The sequence below is a fragment of the Lolium perenne genome, chromosome 1, assembly GCF_019359855.2.
Source record: "Lolium perenne isolate Kyuss_39 chromosome 1, Kyuss_2.0, whole genome shotgun sequence".
Lineage (NCBI taxonomy): Eukaryota > Viridiplantae > Streptophyta > Magnoliopsida > Poales > Poaceae > Lolium > Lolium perenne.
The window spans coordinates 262,734,843-262,753,076 of NC_067244.2; the positions used below are offsets into that span (position 1 = coordinate 262,734,843).

Below are 18,234 nucleotides of genomic sequence, written 5' to 3' on the forward strand. Positions count from 1 at the left end.
GGCGGTGATGATGGTGAAGATGATGATGATGGTGATGGAGATGATGTCCAGCTCGATGACGGTGACGATGGCGTCGATTTCCCCCTCCCGGAGGGAATTTCCCCGGCGGATCTCAGCCCGCCGGAGAGCTCTTTTCTCTCTGGTGTTCTCCGCCCCGCAGAGGCGGCTGTAACCCTTCGTGAGGTATCCTCTGTGGCTTAGGTCTTCGGGACGAAGGATTTCGCGAAGAAAAGGAGGCGAGAGGGGCTGTGGGCCCCCCTCCTCATAGGGCGGCGCGGCCAGGCCTTGGGCCGCGCCGGCCTATGGGGTGGGCCCACCTCGGGTCCCCTCAACTCCCCCTTCTGGCTCACTTCGTCATCTGGAAAAATAGGATTTTTGGTATAATTTCGGTCAGCTGTCGATCTTCCGAAATATTGCATTCTGACGGTGCTTTTTCCAGCAGAATCCTGACTCCGGTGCTCGATCCTCCAATAATCATGAAACATGCAAAATAGATGAAATAACATAAGTATTATGTCCAAATATGAAATATATCAATGAATAGCAGCAAATTATGATATAAAATAGTGATGCAAATTGGACGTATCAACTCCCCCAAGCTTAGACTTCGCTTGTCCCCAAGCGAAACTGAACTCGATAAACAGGACCACATGTTTATGGAGTGAAGAGTCGATAAATAAAATACGGACAAGAAGCATCATATTCATTCACACAAGACATTCTAGTAAACAACTTCCTCATATAACTCAACTTGAAACAAGTATAAGGTAATCACAAATAAAGGTGCATAAGAAATCATAGTTGGTGATGGCAAACTTCGTTCTTGGTCAGAGAACAATTAACAATTATACTTATCTTATTGAGCAGCGCTCTCATGTTAAAGTTTATATGGCACAACTTGCATACTCAATCATAATGGTCTCCTCATGATCATTGATAACTTGCAAAGCTATATTCATTCAGATAAAACTTGTACTAAACAAGGAAGAATAAAAGACATGATGAAGCAAATCACAATATAATGGTTTGATCACAACTACTCAAATGCTTGCTTGAGATGGAGGGAGATAGGTTTACTGACTCAACATAAAGTAAAAGACAGGCCCTTCGCAGAGGGAAGCAGGGATTAAATCATGTGCTAGAGCTTTTTCAGTTTTGAAATCATATAAAGAGAATAAAAGTAACATTTTGAGAGGTGTTTGTTGTTGTCAACGATTGGTAGCGGGTACTCTAACCCCTTGCCGACAAACCTTCAAAGAGCGGCTCCCATTTTATTTTTATTTTGTATGGCACTCCTTCCAACCTTTCTTTCACAAACCATGGCTAACCGAATCCTCGGGTGCCTGCCAACAATCTCATACCATGAAGGAGTGCCTTTTTATTTTAGTTTTATTATGATGACACTCCCCCCAACCTTTGCTTACACAAGCCATGGCTAACCGAATCCTTCGGGTGCCGTCCATCAATCACATACCATGGAGGAGTGTCTATTTAGATTAATTAATTTGGGACTGGGAATCCCATTGCCAGCTCTTTTTGCAAAATTATTGGATAAGCGGATGAAGCCACTAGTCCATTGGTGAAAGTTGCCCAACAAGATTGAAAGATAAAACACCACATACTTCCTCATGAGCTATAAAACATTGACACAAATAAGAGATAGTAAATTTTGAGTTATTTAAAGGTAGCACACGAAGTCTTTACTTGGAATGGCAGGAAATACCATGTAGTAGGTAGTTATGGTGGACACAAATGACATAGGTTTGGGTTAAGGTTTGGATGCACGAGAAGTATTCCCTCTCAGTACAGGTCTTTGGCTAGCAAGGTTAATTAGCAAGCATAAGAGTTGAAGGAAACAAACAAATATACATGTGATAGAAACAATCATGCATCTTCCTTGCAAGCACAAACAATTTTAACTTCAGAATAATAAGCTATGAGCTAACAAGAAAGAAAGACAATGAAACAACTACATGTATTTCTCTTTTCTACTTAAACCTCAAAGTGTTGTTGCTATTGACCAATGCTAAGTTTGCCGAAACCAAATAGATTTATTCAATGCTCCCAAAGTGATACCAATACTAATAACAAGATCAATCATATAGTGGAGATTGCAAACTAAAATAAGATGTGCAATATGTAAATGGTAAGACTTCTCATTAATATTCCATAACGATAACTCACACCAAGGGATACATAGACGACTAACTAAAGGAGAGACACTTCCAAACTGCAACCCATCTTATATGATAACTTCCCTACTCATGATATGACACTACTTGACAGTAAAAAGTAAAAGGTAGTGATGATGTGATACCGCGGCACTCCCCCAAGCTTGGAACAAACCAAGGGGATGCCAATACCGATGATGAATTACTCCTGCGGCGGTGGTGGTGATGAATTCCTGACAAGCTTCTCAACAAGCTCCTGAAGCTCATCAATCTTGTACGTGAGGTTGCGAATCATCTCCGAATTGTGCTCGACGCGGTTAAGAAGTATGTCCGACGGCGAGTCCCAACTCTTGGAGTTATTTCCCCACTCTTCACCCTCAGGCTTCATCCTTCCTGCAGTGTTAGAACGATCTATATCCCAATTGCTAGGCAATGCTGCCCTGGGAGTCCTTTCAATTTGACTATTGAAAATTAGATTGCGGAAGGGATGGTGAGTGCCTGAGAAAGATGTCTTCGGAGCTAGGTAATGACGTGGAACTCCTCCCCCGGTGCGAATTCTTGCGCTCTTGTTTGCACTAAAAGGGTTGTCCACCACCTTGATGCTTGCAATGGCAGCACGCGGGTGTGCGCGCGAGTCTTCCTCCACCTCTTCTTCATCCTCTTCCTTGACGTTCTTGTCCTCCTCTTTCCACTCGGGATCTTGAATATCTTCATCCGAAAGCTCCTTGCCCTTGTTCTTGGAGACCATGGTGCTTCTAAACTGAAAACAGATCCTGGCAGAAACAGCTCGAAACAAAACACGTCGAGAAAACGATATACGGACCTCCAGGGGTCCGGGGGATTATATAGCAAAAAATTTCATGACAAAAGGAAAGTACCAGGTCGAACCAGAGTCGGAAAGGGGCGACGAGGCGGCCAGCTCATAGGGCGGCGCGGCCTGACTGGGTCCCGCGCCGGCCTATGGGGGCACGCCCTCGTGCGTCTCCTCCACTCCGTTTCGATCTCGTAATTTTTCATATTTTCCAAAAACAGCAAAAATATTGTTCGGAAAGTAAATTGCGAACTTTTCATTACTAGTACTGTTACCTATTCAAAGTTGAGTTCTGGCGAACTGTCAATTTGTCCTTTGATGAAGGCCTCCGGTGTTTCCACTCGAATAATATCAACATCTACATTATATGAATCACCTGAGATATAATGCTTGAGTCTTTGTCCATTCACCACTTGCGTGGCATTGCCTTGGAGAGAGCTAATTTTAATTGCTCCTGAACGATACACCTCCTCAACAACATATGGTCCTTCCCATTTCGAGAGTAATTTCCCTGCAAAGAATCTGAGACGAGACTGATACAATAGGACTTTATCCCCAATATTAAATTCTCTTTTGATAATCCTTCTATCATGCCATTTCTTAACTTTCTCTTTAAAGAGTTTAGCATTTTCATAAGCTTCACTTCTCCATTCATCTAGGGAACTCAATTGCAATAACCTCTTATTACCGGCAAGTTTAGGATCTTTATTTAATTCTCTAACTGCCCAATAAGCTTTGTGCTCTAGTTCTAAAGGTAAATGACAAGCTTTCCCATAAACCATTTTATAAGGTGACATTCCCATGGGGTTTTTATAAGCAGTTCTATAAGCCCATAGTGCATCCTTCAATTTACTAGCCCAATTCTTTCTAGTTTTGTTAACAGTCTTTTGCAAGATAGATTTAATCTCTCTATTTGATAATTCTACTTGCCCACTAGTTTGAGGATGATAAGCGGAAGAAATTCTATGATTAATACCATATTTAGCAAGAGTTTTTCTAAAACCACCATGAATAAAATGAGAACCTCCATCAGTCATAATATATCTAGGAACTCCAAATCTAGGAAAAATAATATCTAAAAGCATTCTTAAAGAGGTCTCACCATCAGCACTTTTTGTAGGAATGGCTTCCACCCATTTAGTAACATAATCAACAACAACAAGTATATGAGTGTTACCTTCTGAAGAGGGAAAAGGTCCCATGAAGTCAAATCCCCAACAATCGAACGGTTCAATAACAAGAGTATAATTCATAGGCATTTCATTGCGTCTAGAGATATTACCAACCCTTTGGCATTCATCACAAGATAAGATAAACTTTCTTGCATCTTTGAAGAGAGTCGGCCAATAAAAACCTGATTGTAGAACCTTTTGCGCGGTTCTTTCTCCGGCGTGATGTCCTCCATAAGCACTCTCAATATCTCTTGCTGTTCATATTCGGGAACACATCTTCGCAGAATACCATCCACTCCTTCTTTATATAAGTGTGGGTCATCCCAGAAATAATGCCTCAAGTCATAAAAGAATTTCCTCCTTTGCTGAGCTGAAAAGGTTGGAGGCAAGTACTTGGAAACTATAAAGTTAGCATAATCAGCATACCAAGGACTGTCACGCGAGCTCACCTTTATTGCAGCCAATTGTTCATTTGGAAAACTATCATTAACAGGAACAGGATCATAAGCAATATTTTCCAATCTAGACAAGTTATCAGCAACAGGATTATCAGCACCTTTCCATCTACAATATGTAAATCAAATTCTTGCAACATAAGTACCCATATAATAAGCCTTGGCTTAGCATCTTTCTTTTGCATAAGGTATCTGATTGCAGCATGATCAGTATGAATAGTAACTTTTGAATCAACAATATAAGATATAAACTTATCACAAGCAAAGACTACAGCTAGCAATTCCTTTTCAGTAGTAGCATAATTTCTTTGAGCAGCATCAAGAGTTTTACTAGCATAATGAATAACATTCAGTTTTTTATTTACTCGCTGTCCAAGAACAGCGCCTACAGCAAAATCACTAGCATCACACATAATTTCAAATGGTAAGTTCCAATCAGGAGGTTCAACTATAGGAGCAGTTGTTAAGGCTTTCTTTAGAGTTTCAAAAGCTTCCTTACAATCATCATCAAAAACAAAAGGTACATCTTTTTGAAGAAGATTAGTAAGAGGCTTTGAAATCTTGGAGAAATCTTTAATAAACCTCCTATAAAACCCAGCATGACCAAGAACACTACGAATACCTTTAACATCCCTAGGATAGGGCATCTTCTCAATCGCTTCAACTTTAGCTCTATCAACTTCAATACCTCTCTCGGAAATTTTATGTCCCAATACAATTCCTTCATTAACCATAAAGTGGCATTTCTCCCAATTAAGAACAAGGTTAGTTTCTTCACATCTCTGCAAAACTTTATCAAGGTTCCGCAAGCAATTATCAAAAGAATTCCCATAGACAGAAAAATCATCCATGAATACCTCTATAATACTCTCGCAAAAGCCATGAAAAATAGCAGACATGCATCTTTGAAAAGTAGCAGGAGCATTACATAAACCAAAAGGCATACGTCTATAAGCATAAGTTCCATAGGGACAAGTGAAAGTGGTTTTCTCTTGATCCTTAATTTTAACAGCAATTTGTGAAAACCCAGAATAACCATCAAGAAAGCAAAAATGAGTATTTTTAGATAACCTTTCTAACATTTGATCAATAAAAGGCAAAGGGTAATGATCTTTTTTAGTAACCTTATTAACTTTACGATAATCAATGCACATTCTATACCCTACAACTACTCTTTGAGGTATGAGCTCATCATTATCATTAGGCACAACAGTCATTCCTCCTTTCTTAGGAACACAATGCACAGGACTAACCCATCTACTATCAGCAATAGGATATATAATACCATCTTCAAGAAGTCTTAATACCTCATTTCTTACCACATCCTTCATCTTGGAAATTAGACGACGCTGAGGTTCAACAACAGGCTTTGCATCATCTTCCATATTAATGGCGTGTTGGCAAATAGAGGGAGAAATCCCCTTCAAGTCATCAAGAGTGTAGCCAATAGCTCCTCGGTGCTTCTTCAGTATTTCCAATAACCTTTCTTCTTCAAACTCTGTAAGCTTAGAACTAATAATAACAGGATATATTTTCTTATCATCAATATGAGCATATTTAAGATTATCAGGCAATGGTTTTAAATCAAAGACAGGATCTTCCTTTGGTGGTGGTGTTGTACCCAGATCTTCCACCGGTAAATCATGCTTAAGAATAGGTTGGCGAAGAAAAATTTCATCAAGCTCATCTCTTTCTTGCCTAAAAACTTCACTCTCGCTATTCTCCAAATGTTGCTGCAAAGGATTATTAGGAACAAGAACAATAGATGCACACTGTTCCATTTTAAAATCATCATTAGGCAAATCAGCTTTATAAGGAGTTTTGGTAAATTTAGAGAAGTTAAACTCATAAGATTCACCAGCAAATTTAGTCAAAATTTTCTCTTTCTTGCAATCTATAATAGCTCCACAAGTATTTAGAAAAGGTCTACCAAAAATGATAGGACAATATTCACTAGCAGCAGAACCAAGTACCAAAAAGTCGGCAGGATATTTAATCTTACCACATAGAACTTCCACATCTCGAACAATACCAATTGGAGAAATAGTTTCTCTATTAGCCAGCTGAATAACCACATCAATATCTTCAAGTTCACAAGAACCAATTTCGTGCATAATCTCCGTGTAAAGCTCATAAGGAATAGCACTAATACTTGCACCAATATCACATAAACCATAATAACAATGATCACCAATTCTAACAGATAGCATAGGAACACTAGCTTGTTTGGGTTTATTAGGATGTGAAACAATATTAGAAGCATCTTCACAGAAAATAATATGACCATCCTCCACATTTTCAGTCACAAGATCTTTAACTATTGCAACAGCAGGTTCAACTTTTATTTGTTCTTCAGGTTCTATAGGTTTCTTTTCACTTTTATGAACCGCACTATTTATAACAGAGTACTCCTTCATTTTAGCAGGGAAAGGAGTTTTTTCAATATAAGCTTCAGGAATAACATGATCAACAGTTTCAACTACAACGCATTTATTAATAGATGAATCAATTTTATCTTTATACGGTTCATGATACTTATCAAAATTCTTCTTAGGCAATTCATAATGAGAGGCAAAAGCTTTATAAAGATTTGCAGCAACTTGAGAATCAAGACCATAAGTAGCACTCATATTACGAAATTTATCAGTATCCATAAAAGCTTCAATGCATTTATAATCATAATTTATACCTGATTCTCTATCTTTGTCGATCTCCCATCCTTCAGTATTTTCCTGGATCCGATTAAGAAGGTCCCTTTTAAACTCTTCTTTGTTGCGCGTGAATGATCCAGAACAAGAAGTATCCAGCAAGGTCTTGTCTTCAAAAGAAAGTCTTGGATGGAAATTATCAATAATAACATTACCAGGAAGCTCATGAATGGGGCATTTGAGCATTAAAGACTTCAATCTCCCCCAAGCTTGGGCAATACTCTCTCCATCATGAGGCCAAAAATTATATATGCTATTCCGATCCTTGTGAATTTCACTTGGAGGATAGAACTTAGAATAAAACCGGGGCACAATATCATTCCATTCAAGAGAATCCCCATTATCCAGTAATTTATACCAATGCACCGCTTTACCAGACAGCGATATAGAGAATAGTTTCTTCCTCACTTCATCCATAGCAATACATGCACACTTGAATAAACCGCATAATTCATGCAAGAACAGTAAATGATCTCCAGGGTGGACAGTTCCATCCCCTGTATAACGGTTACCCACTACGCGTTCAATAATTTTCATAGGTATTTTGTATGGTATCTCTTCCTTACCTGGCGCCTCATCCACTACCTTTGCAGTAGTAGTAGATTTCCCAAATAAATATTCAAAAGGAGATCTCTCCATAATGAATTATGGCAGCAGGTAGAAATAAAATCAGCACAAACAGTAGAAATTTCCCTTACCAATTCCACTTACCAATAGCGCTTCACTCCCCGGCAACGGCGCCAGAAAATAGTCTTGATGACCCACAAGTATAGGGGGTGTATCGTAGTATCTTCGATAAGTAAGAATGTCGATCCCAACGAGTAGCAGAAGGTGTTGACAAGCAGTTTCGATGAAGGATTCACTGTAAATGCTCACAGACAAGTATTCAGGGGGTTTTGATGTAGCAGTTGAATAAAGTACGAGTAAGTAAAGTGCGAGAGTAACAATTGCAGCGAGTGGCCCAATCCTTTTTAGCACAAAGGACAAGCCGGTTTGTTTACTTATAATGACCCAACGTTCTCGAGGACACACGGGATTTTAGTCTAGTGCTTTCGCTACATACGGCTAATTAATCTTCATTGTTTTGATAAGTGTTGTGTGGGTGAACCTGTGCTAATGTACCGCCCTTCCTAGGACTAATACATACTTGTGATTATACCCCTTGCAAGCATCCGCAACTACAAGAAAGTAATTAAGATAAATCTAACCACAGCCTTAAACTCTGAGATCCTGCTATCCCTCCTGCATCGATATACCAACGGGGGCTTAGGTTTCTGTCACTCCGGCAACCCCGCAATTGGCAAACGAGTACAAGATGCATTCCCCTAGGCCCATAAAGGTGAAGTGTCGTGTAGTCGACGTTCACACGACACCACTAGAAGAATAACACCACAACTTAAATATCATAACATTGAATATTACTCAACCATACTTCACTACTAACATTTAGACTTCACCCATGTCCTCAAGAACTAAACGAACTACTCACGAGACATCATATGGAACATGATCAGAGGTGATATAATGATGAATAACAATCTGAACATAGACCTTGGTCCAACGGTTTCACTCAATAGCATCAATAACAAGTAGAAATCAACACCGGGAGAGTTTCCCCTATCAAACAATCAAGATCAAACCCCAAATTGCTATGGCGGTGACGATGGCCAGCGGTGGAGATGGCGGTGATGATGGTGAAGATGATGATGATGGTGATGGAGATGATGTCCAGCTCGATGACGGTGACGATGGCGTCGATTTCCCCCTCCCGGAGGGAATTTCCCCGGCGGATCTCAGCCCGCCGGAGTGCTCTTTTCTCTCTGGTGTTCTCCGCCCCGCAGAGGCGGCTGTAACCCTTCGTGAGGTATCCTCTGTGGCTTAGGTCTTCGGGACGAAGGATTTCACGAAGAAAAGGAGGCGAGAGGGGCTGTGGGCCCCCCTCCTCACAGGGCGGCGCGGCCAGGCCTTGGGCCGCGCCGGTCTATGGGGTGGGCCCACCTCGGGTCCCCTCAACTCCCCCTTCTGGCTCACTTCGTCATCTGGAAAAATAGGATTTTTGGTATAATTTCCGTCAGCTGTCGATCTTCCGAAATATTGCATTCTGACGGTGCTTTTTCCAGCAGAATCCTGGCTCCGGTGCTCGATCCTCCAATAATCATGAAACATGCAAAATAGATGAAATAACAAAAGTATTATGTCCAAATATGAAATATATCAATGAATAGCAGCAAATTATGATATAAAATAGTGATGCAAATTGGACGTATCAGCTATCAACTCTCCTGTTTTTTAGATCTATTTTCCCATGGGATGTTCTTTAAGATGAATACTTTGTATGGACTTTACCATATAATTTTGTCAACTAGGTTTACAGAAATAATGTTAGATTATTCCTGATTGTTCCATCTTTACCTGTCAGGACGATCCTGATGGACATGCTGAAGAAACATGCCTGCCTCTCCACCAGGAGAACCTATTGATATCTTCAGTTCGAATGCAGAGAGGTAAATATATTAGTTTTCCTTTTTACACCACAACTATTTGCTTCAGAATCACCCTCTATATACTCACTCAATTACTAGTGCTTAATTCTTCTTTCTTGAATCGATTATTTAGAACTCATGTCAGTATATTCTGAGCTTTCTGGGTGTGTTCATATAGTTACTTGTGGTTAAATAGTTGATCTCTTGATACCTTAATCTGAATGGTTAAGGGTTGGTGTCTCTTCCATCGTCGCACCCTACCTAAAGAGATGAACCTGGTGCCAAGAATATTTAGGTGTGTCATTGTACTTTGATATTGGTGGGTTTTAATAACATATGACCCATAGTGTTTATTGATTTGCAAAGCAAACTTATACAGAGTAACTCATTGATATTGCATAATTATAATGCAGCTTTTTCACATGGAGGTAGTTCTTTTGCTAACAATCAGATTTTGTAGTCGCAACATTGTATAATGCTGCAGCTGAACAGGTTTGCATATGTTCCCTGCATATATTATTCATGCATGATCTTCAAAGTTTCATTTTGGTAAATACTACCAAATTTACAGGTTGTTGTCCAATCAGTGTGATTTATGACAGTTTATGGAGATCCCTCTTACAAAAAAATTCTCCTCATTTTCATTTTGACTGGGGTTTTAAGGATTTTCTGTTGTTTATTAGCATGTTAAGGGTGTGCTGAAATGCTCTGTTTCAAGATACTACACATCCAAATGCGTGTGGCCGGTTTGTTCTTCTTAACAAACTGATTTCCTTTGGGGCCTCACTCTGGAGTTGTCCTTCCGATTTTACAGTAGTCATTTATGTTTCTATGCATGTTAGATGTTTGCGATGTTGCTGATGGTCATGCTAGCTCCCAACATTTTCGGAATTACTTTCTTATCCAACATTTTCGGAATTACTTTCTTATATATGCCTCCTTTTCTCTGTTAATAGTTTGGGAATTCAGTGATTGTTGTTAACTCAGCTAAGATAGTTGGTTTTATTAATTCAACTAACTAATCTTGATTTTGGGAAGATAACACTTTCTGTGCCTTTTCATGCACTCATTTGTTTGTACTAGAATGTGGCAATGGAGATCAATAGATTCAGTGTTTTGTTGTTTATCCAAGAAGAACCGGTTCAAGAATGTGAGGTCGATGCTTTGAATTTAATTGATTTGTTGCCTACAAAAGTAGTGGTTTAATATCCACTCTTTTGCTTTCAACATAAAAGAGATTAGTTTGTATCGTCCATGCAGAGTGAACACTCCGAAAGCATTTCACATTTTCACGGACAATTGATCTTGATGGCCACGTATTATGATCATGTTTTGTGTAGCAAAGGTGACATATCCATCATTTTTATAAACCCTTATAATTAGGGTAGTAGGTGAGACTTTTTAGTATCTTCGATCTACTGTCACATTCAGAATTTGCTTAGCCTACTCATTGATTTGATTTCCGTCATCTGTGTGGAGTATCCTGGATCAGAGTACCGGACATGGAGATGCCTTCCCGTTCTATACGTTTGTTGTCATGCCTTTCATTGTTTCTTTAATTTACACATCAAGGATTTGTTACTACAGTACTCCTCTGTTTGCAAGATTTATGCCCTATGTTGTAAATAGAGGAGTACTATTATTGATTCCCATTGTTTCTAGATATTTACTCTGTTGCACTGAATACTGAACTTTTACTTTGTGATGTGGGCATTGCTCAGCCATTTGTGTGGAATACAACGACATAGTATTTTCCTCTTCCCGAAGCGTGCGCAAGGACGAAGAGACTGTCTGATCCCGTGGGTGATGATTTGGGTTGTGAACTGCTGCTGGCCGTGGGATGTGCTTGGACGGTGGTTGTTTGGGTCAAGGCGACAGCAAGGCACTCGATCTCAGATCTCAAGTATTTTAGTATTGTTTTTTTGTTCTCTATGACAATTTCATCCGTTCTAGGAGCTGGTTTATTGATGGGAGGCATGTCTTCATTTATCTAGACAGGTGCTCAATATTGTGTATCTTTTTTATTAGCATTCAAGCCATGGGCTTTGGCCTTAAACATGCATGTGTTGTCCTGGAAAAGTGTTTGGAGAAAATGAGAGGAAGAATTACTTCCCTTAGATATAGAACCTAGGTAGATAATCATGATATTATAGTATCGAATATGTGTTAATGTTCCGTTGTTAGCGTTTCTGACATTTGACTGTTGCTTAATTTATATTTCCATTTGCAGGGGTGTTCAATTTTGGTGGTGCAAGTACCATTTACGTTTCCTCGGTGCCGCAACAATGCCCAACTTATGTAGATATCGATGTTGCTTTTGTTGTTCTTTCATTACTTCTATTGCTCTTGACATAGCCATTGATTGTTTCCTACTATAATATACTCCTATGTTTTCCTAGTTATATATAAATGTTTCCAATTTTGTTTGGAATTTTGTTTGCCTTATCCTAAGTTCATCCTATCGACCTCGTTTTCTAAAACCTAAGAAATGGATTATTATTTTTGCACTTAATTTTTATGGGTACTATACGAAGTGTGTATTCTTCTTAGATTCACGGGGTCATGCGCCAATGCGGACATCTAAATCTAGTATGTATGAAGACACCGCTACAACGTATATACAAACATATCCTCTTTAATATACTTGCGGCCACACAAATACAACGTACGTGTTCATCTCAGGAGAGACACCACAAATGTGTATTAAATAAAGCGTCTTCATATGGGTAGATATGCTTTCAATGTCTCTATAGTGCATCCCTATAACATTTTAACATGCTTAGCAAACATCTTTAAATTGTCTGAGATGGTGCATAAGGAGACATTTGAAGCACCCTTTATAAAAGCAGCTCTACAAGCATCTAGAGATGAAATAAGACAGTAAATTTAACGTCGCTACATGCTTGTTTTGTTGTAGTCTGTGTAGCTAGATGAAATCGGTGGGTTCATCCTTTCTACCCAGTAGGTCGGTCGAAGGCGGCTCTATTGACCCAAAAAACGCTCAATGCCAACTTGTGCGCCCCAATGGCCTCAAAATTTTGGGCCGGGTTGGTGACGCAACGGGTCGATCCGTACCATTCCCATCATGATACCACCCATACCACTACTATCAAGCGTAATTCAAAATAGGCAATGCCAAAATTAAAAGTAGCGCTTTTACATCTAATTTATATTGAACATTTTTTCTTTTTGATAACTATTTTGTTAGTAAATGTCTACCATTTATTATTTATCATCTTGATTGAATAGTGTAATTTATATGTAAGTAGTGAAATTAAAAGTATATAATCTTGTTATTTTCCATTGACATATGAATTTGTTAAACAATTTACACTTTTAGTTTTTTGGGCTAAACTAAAATGTATTTCTGTTGCAATAGTTTCTTTGTTACTTTATTTGGTACATTTCAGTATTTTTTTGCAATAAATTATCAATAAATCTAAGCAAACAAAATACATCATGTGAGTTCTTAAATTAATATATGTTTCTTAATACAATGCATTTACAGATGCCTTATTTATATTATCTTTAAATATCTACAAATGTTGATAGTATTTAATATTGAATAACTTATACTTCCATAGAGGTTTCCCTTTTGCTGGAGTAGGTGGCGCATGAGTTTGCAAAATTTGCTTATACCACTAGAGAGAACATGGTTTGGGAGGTTGATTCCCCCGCACAACCATGTAATTGTACTATTGCTCTACAGGCTGCAAGTACCAAACGAACTTTTTTCTTTCTAGGGTACCTAAGGTGGCTGGAAGCTTTTAATGAGACGGCTTGCTAACCTTAATATATTTATTATAATTTTAAAAAAAGATAATGTAGAATGTATGAGTTGTCAATAACCTAGCCGTTCTAGTCAAACTTGTCACGACCTAGACTTGAGTTCTTATTTTCTAAAAAAAAAAAAGAAAAAACTCGCTATAGAGGCTTTCTCTACCACATCTATTTCAAAAAAGGATACTGGTACTGTAATTTTGGCCTACTGATCAATATTAAACTTGCGGGTTATTCTGAGCTAAAAAACAGTGAAGCACAATATTAGTCAACATGCTCGCACGATGTCAGTTCAGCATCCATATTGCAACGGGAACACTAACCACTAGTTATTGCTCAACCATAACCATCCCCATGCAAAATTTTCTTTCTCCGTCCCCATCCCCACTTTAATGGGGCTAGTTCTTTTACCATCCACATCCCCATCGGGTAAACAAATAACCATTGGTTAACCATTCCCGCTTTAGCTAGTAGCAATGAGCCTAAAATAAAATGACAACATGGTAACATGACGGGGCTGGCTGGATCAGCAATTTAGGAAGGAGAGGCAAACGTTTGGGAGTTGGGGTTTGGGGACTACGGCAGTTGGGGACGGGGGGGGGGGGGGGGGGGGGGGATGTGAGCACAATAGGATTACGTTCTCCTAATATCTATACATACATATCTTGTACCCTAGTGCCACATCTCATGTGCCTAACGGAGATTTTATGATTATCGGGTATGGATAATGGTAACACAGAACCATCCCCACTTTACCTAATAAGGAGAGTTTGCCTCCAATAAAATTCCCACGAAGATGAAGTACTAACCAAAACCGTTCCCGTTCCCTAATAGGTGGATTAATCACCGGGATCGGGGAACGGGCCCCATTCCCAAATTGAGTTCAGCATCAACGACCTGCCGATCCGAGCGACAAGCCCTGACCGATTTAAAGACGGACGTACAGAAATGGCTTTCGGAATGCGACGTGCATCTCCCTAACCACCAAATTGGCGCCAAATCACTGCACTTTCGCTTCCCCGGCCGCCTCCGATGGCTACACGCCATAAATCCTCCAGCGCCCAACCTCCGTTCGAGCTGATCAACAGCTAGCTATTGCCACCTCGCCACCGCGCGCCATGCCAACTCCCCCACGCCACTCGCACCACTGCCCATGGCGCACGCCACTCCCACGAAACTCATCAGCAAAGGTTTCTCCAAATCCGCCGTCGTCCATGACGCCGACGCCAAGGCCAAGGCCAAGAACAAAACCGCCCTCAACGTTGACGTCGAGGATGGGCATGATGTCGACACCGCGGAGCTGCCGGCCGAGCAGGGGCACCGGAACCGGCTGCTGCGGCGCGCGTGCTGCGGCCTGGCCGCGCTCGCCGCGGCCACCGCGGTGGCGATCCTCGTCCTGTCGCTCACCGTCCTGAAGGTCCGGGACCCCGACATCACCATGGACTCCGTCGCCGTGGAGCGCTTCCACGTGGACCTCGGCCTCCCGCTGCGCATCAACGCGACGTTGTCCGGGGCGATCGTGATCCGGAACCCCAACTACGCGTCCATGCGGTTCGGCGCCAGCACGACGGAGATCTTCCTCGACGGCGTGCCGGGCAGCGTGGGCCTCGGCAGCGCGCCGCCCGGGGAGGCGTCGGCGCGGGGAGCCAGCACGGTGCGCGCCGGCATGGACGTGTTTCTTGACAGGGTGGCGCCAGCGGTGGTCGAGGAGGTGCTGTTCGGCCGCGGCGAGGTGCGGCTCGCCAGCCGGACGGCGGTGCACGGAAGGATCAGCGTTCTCGGCGGGCTGTACGGGCGCCGGAAGGTGCGCGTGGCCATGCGGTGCCGGGTCGTGCTGCACGTGTCGGCGGTCGTCGTCGTGGCCGGCTCGCCGTCGTGCGTTGCCGACTTCGGGCGTTGACGCGCGTCCAAGCCGCGCGCGATGTCGTGATTTGCTCGCGCGCGCATGGCGTGGTACTATCTTCTTGTTGATTTGTGATCGTCCTATCCTCCTCCCCCGCCGTGTGAGATAAATCTGACGCCCAATGTTTATTCTAACTTTCAGTTTGCAATTCTTGTATGATCAGAGCGTACCTTTAATTTGCCAAGCTACATTGCACACGCTTAAAATATTGGATTCATGTCAAAGCATCTTGCTAGGATGTCTCTAATGCTGGGCAGGAACAAAAATTGTTATTTTTTTAATCAAGTTGTTCTATTTGTATGCCGACTAAGTTGTACGGGACTCCTAAATTTTGAAGTTGGATTTGATAGTGAATTTGGTGATCGGGGATACGTGAGTACCCGGTTATCACCGTTGGATTTGGTCCACCACCGTTGGATCCTGCTGCTCACTAATGACTACTAACGGCCACTCACTAACGGCCGCTACCTCGCCGGCCTCCAGCTCCACCTCGCCGGCATCAACCTCGCGCATCTGAGGTCGCGCCAGTGTCTCCCCGGCCAAGTGCGTCGCCGTGCATCTTCCCCGCGTCTCACCGCTCTTCCACTCGACGCGTTGGACCGCGTCGATACGTGTAGAGTGGTAATGTCGTTAGACACGTGTCGAGGAGAGAATGGGTGCTCACGTATCCCCCTGATCACCAGGCTTCATCCGTTAATTTTATTCAAACATATATTCTAACCCAAAAGAACTCCCACATATATACTCCCTTCTTTGACGGAGGCTAGTATGTGTTTTTTCCTCACTCCATCTACCGGTGGTTGGATATGCGGCTTAACATCCCCCTTCCATCATGTGCAATATTCCAAATGACCCTTGGTCATAATCCTAGTGGGTAGTTGACTTTTCACCTGTTTGGATCGTCTGAAAGGGCTTCAAAAGGCTATCTCCTCACAATCCACATGAGGAGGATATCCAACACTTTCCCAATGTGTGAGGAGCAAACTAACCAGACACATACATGTTCCTCCAAGCACTACCAAAATCTGAGAAATTCCTAAGTGTTTACTAGTTTACCAAGAATATTTGGCCGGTAACTCATGAGAGTTATAAAACTCACCGAGCTCACAGATAATCCCATAGTGATACGTATTACATTTGATAGATAAAATAATTCCACGAGTGCCATAAGGTAGATACTCGGGAGATTTCATGATACTTGAGACTTTTAGCTCGTCCATCTTTTTTACTCGGGGCAATCACAAATGGTGCTAAAAGAATTTCTTGATAGAGGCAATGCAGCTAGAGTGGTTCCATATCATATGTTTCTATCAAGTTCATTGGGAGGTCTTTGGGCAAACATCACAATTACTCTAGGAGAGGAATTGTTGCTCCCTCGAAGAATGACCGATGGTCATATTAAGGTGGATCCAAATGATTGAGGTGGAACAAGATGAATTATGTAATGAGAAACATGATAAAGATGAGGTGTTCATCAAATTGATGGAGACATCAATATGGACTTAGAATAGTGTCTTATTTTGTTGGTCATAGCGTTTAATAACAACCTAGTACACTATTTTTTTAGCCTTGATGAAAACTTTTGATTTAATAACAACCTATTTATATATAATGAAAAAGATAAATTAAGTCTGCAGGTCTAGATCTTAGCTAACAATGCATTACTTTTTCCAAGAAGTCAGTGACATTGGTGGATGGAAACAATCTACGTCCTCATTTTTTCTACAGTTATTTTTATGTCCATGTATTAGAAGTAGGCTAGCAGCAAAACATCTGGAAATTCATGTTTAATCCCGGGAGCATATGCTCCCTTTACCAAAAGTTAAAAATGCTATTTTTTAGAAAAAAAACATTCTCCTGTCTATCTAATATTCTATGTCTGCACGTGAAGTTTTGCGAGAAAACGACAGTTTTTGTGCCTTGAGTACAAAAAGGACAAAATGGTGTCTCCTAACGAGCCTTATTTTAGCACTGAATTATGTCTTTTACAAAAGCTGCATCAAAAACTGTTTTTCTTTGGAACGACTTTATGAGAACATACGATGTGTAAATGTACGTGGATCTGTTGCGGTCAGAAACCCACCGGCGAGTAGCGACGGGCAACACAGTAGAGCCGGGAACAACTTAGGGCTGCGGCTGGTCCTGGTCCCTCCGAGCGATGGCCCGCAAAGTCTCTGGTACGCACGTCCGATGCTGGTGCAAGGGCGTGCCACCTGACCTATACCTGGTCAGGAAGGTGATGGAGATGCCTCGCCTAGTTTCCTGCATGGCATACACGTAAACATTAAATACGAGCCTCGATCGGCTCTCAGGTTATCCTGTGAATCGGTTCAAGGAGCCGATCCACCCATGATTCGCACGAGGTGTACGAATATATGGTGGTCCTGCTTGATCAAGATAAAGCTAAAGCGATCTACGACGATTTGGGGTTTTCACCGCATAATCGGATCATCCTACTCACGATTCGGCCTCGCGGTCACGTACGGTGATCATAAGCCGATCCTAGACAAGGCCTAAAAACCAACACGAGGTTGATCCTCGGAACATCCTGTCTAGGGCTAGCAAACGACACCCTACGCGTCGCTGGATCCTCCAACCCTTTGTAAGGCCTAACTATTGCAGATATTAAACTAATCCTTGAAGAACAAGAAGCAACCGTAACGGATCGGATCTACTAAATAAAGATCAAGCGGGGTGCCGCCCCTACACCTAAGATAGGTGTAAGGGCGGCTAGATGTATAAGGGTTGCAC

At 41.5% G+C, this 18,234-nt stretch overlaps 1 protein-coding gene across 1 annotated transcript; it reads left to right on the forward strand.

Annotated features, from left to right (window-relative positions):
* Positions 1-14,642: 14,642 nt before the first annotated feature.
* Positions 14,643-15,786, forward strand: LOC127327801 (uncharacterized). The gene has a single exon (XM_051354594.2). The coding sequence runs from the start codon at positions 14,734-14,736 to the stop codon at positions 15,478-15,480; it is 747 nt and encodes a 248-aa protein (XP_051210554.1). The 5' UTR covers positions 14,643-14,733; the 3' UTR covers positions 15,481-15,786.
* The last annotated feature ends 2,448 nt before the right edge of the window (positions 15,787-18,234 follow it).

Bases quoted from the DNA above. Each gene is read 5' to 3' on its own strand.
- LOC127327801 (XM_051354594.2), top strand. From the start codon at position 14,734: ATGGCGCACGCCACTCCCACGAAACTCATCAGCAAAGGTTTCTCCAAA.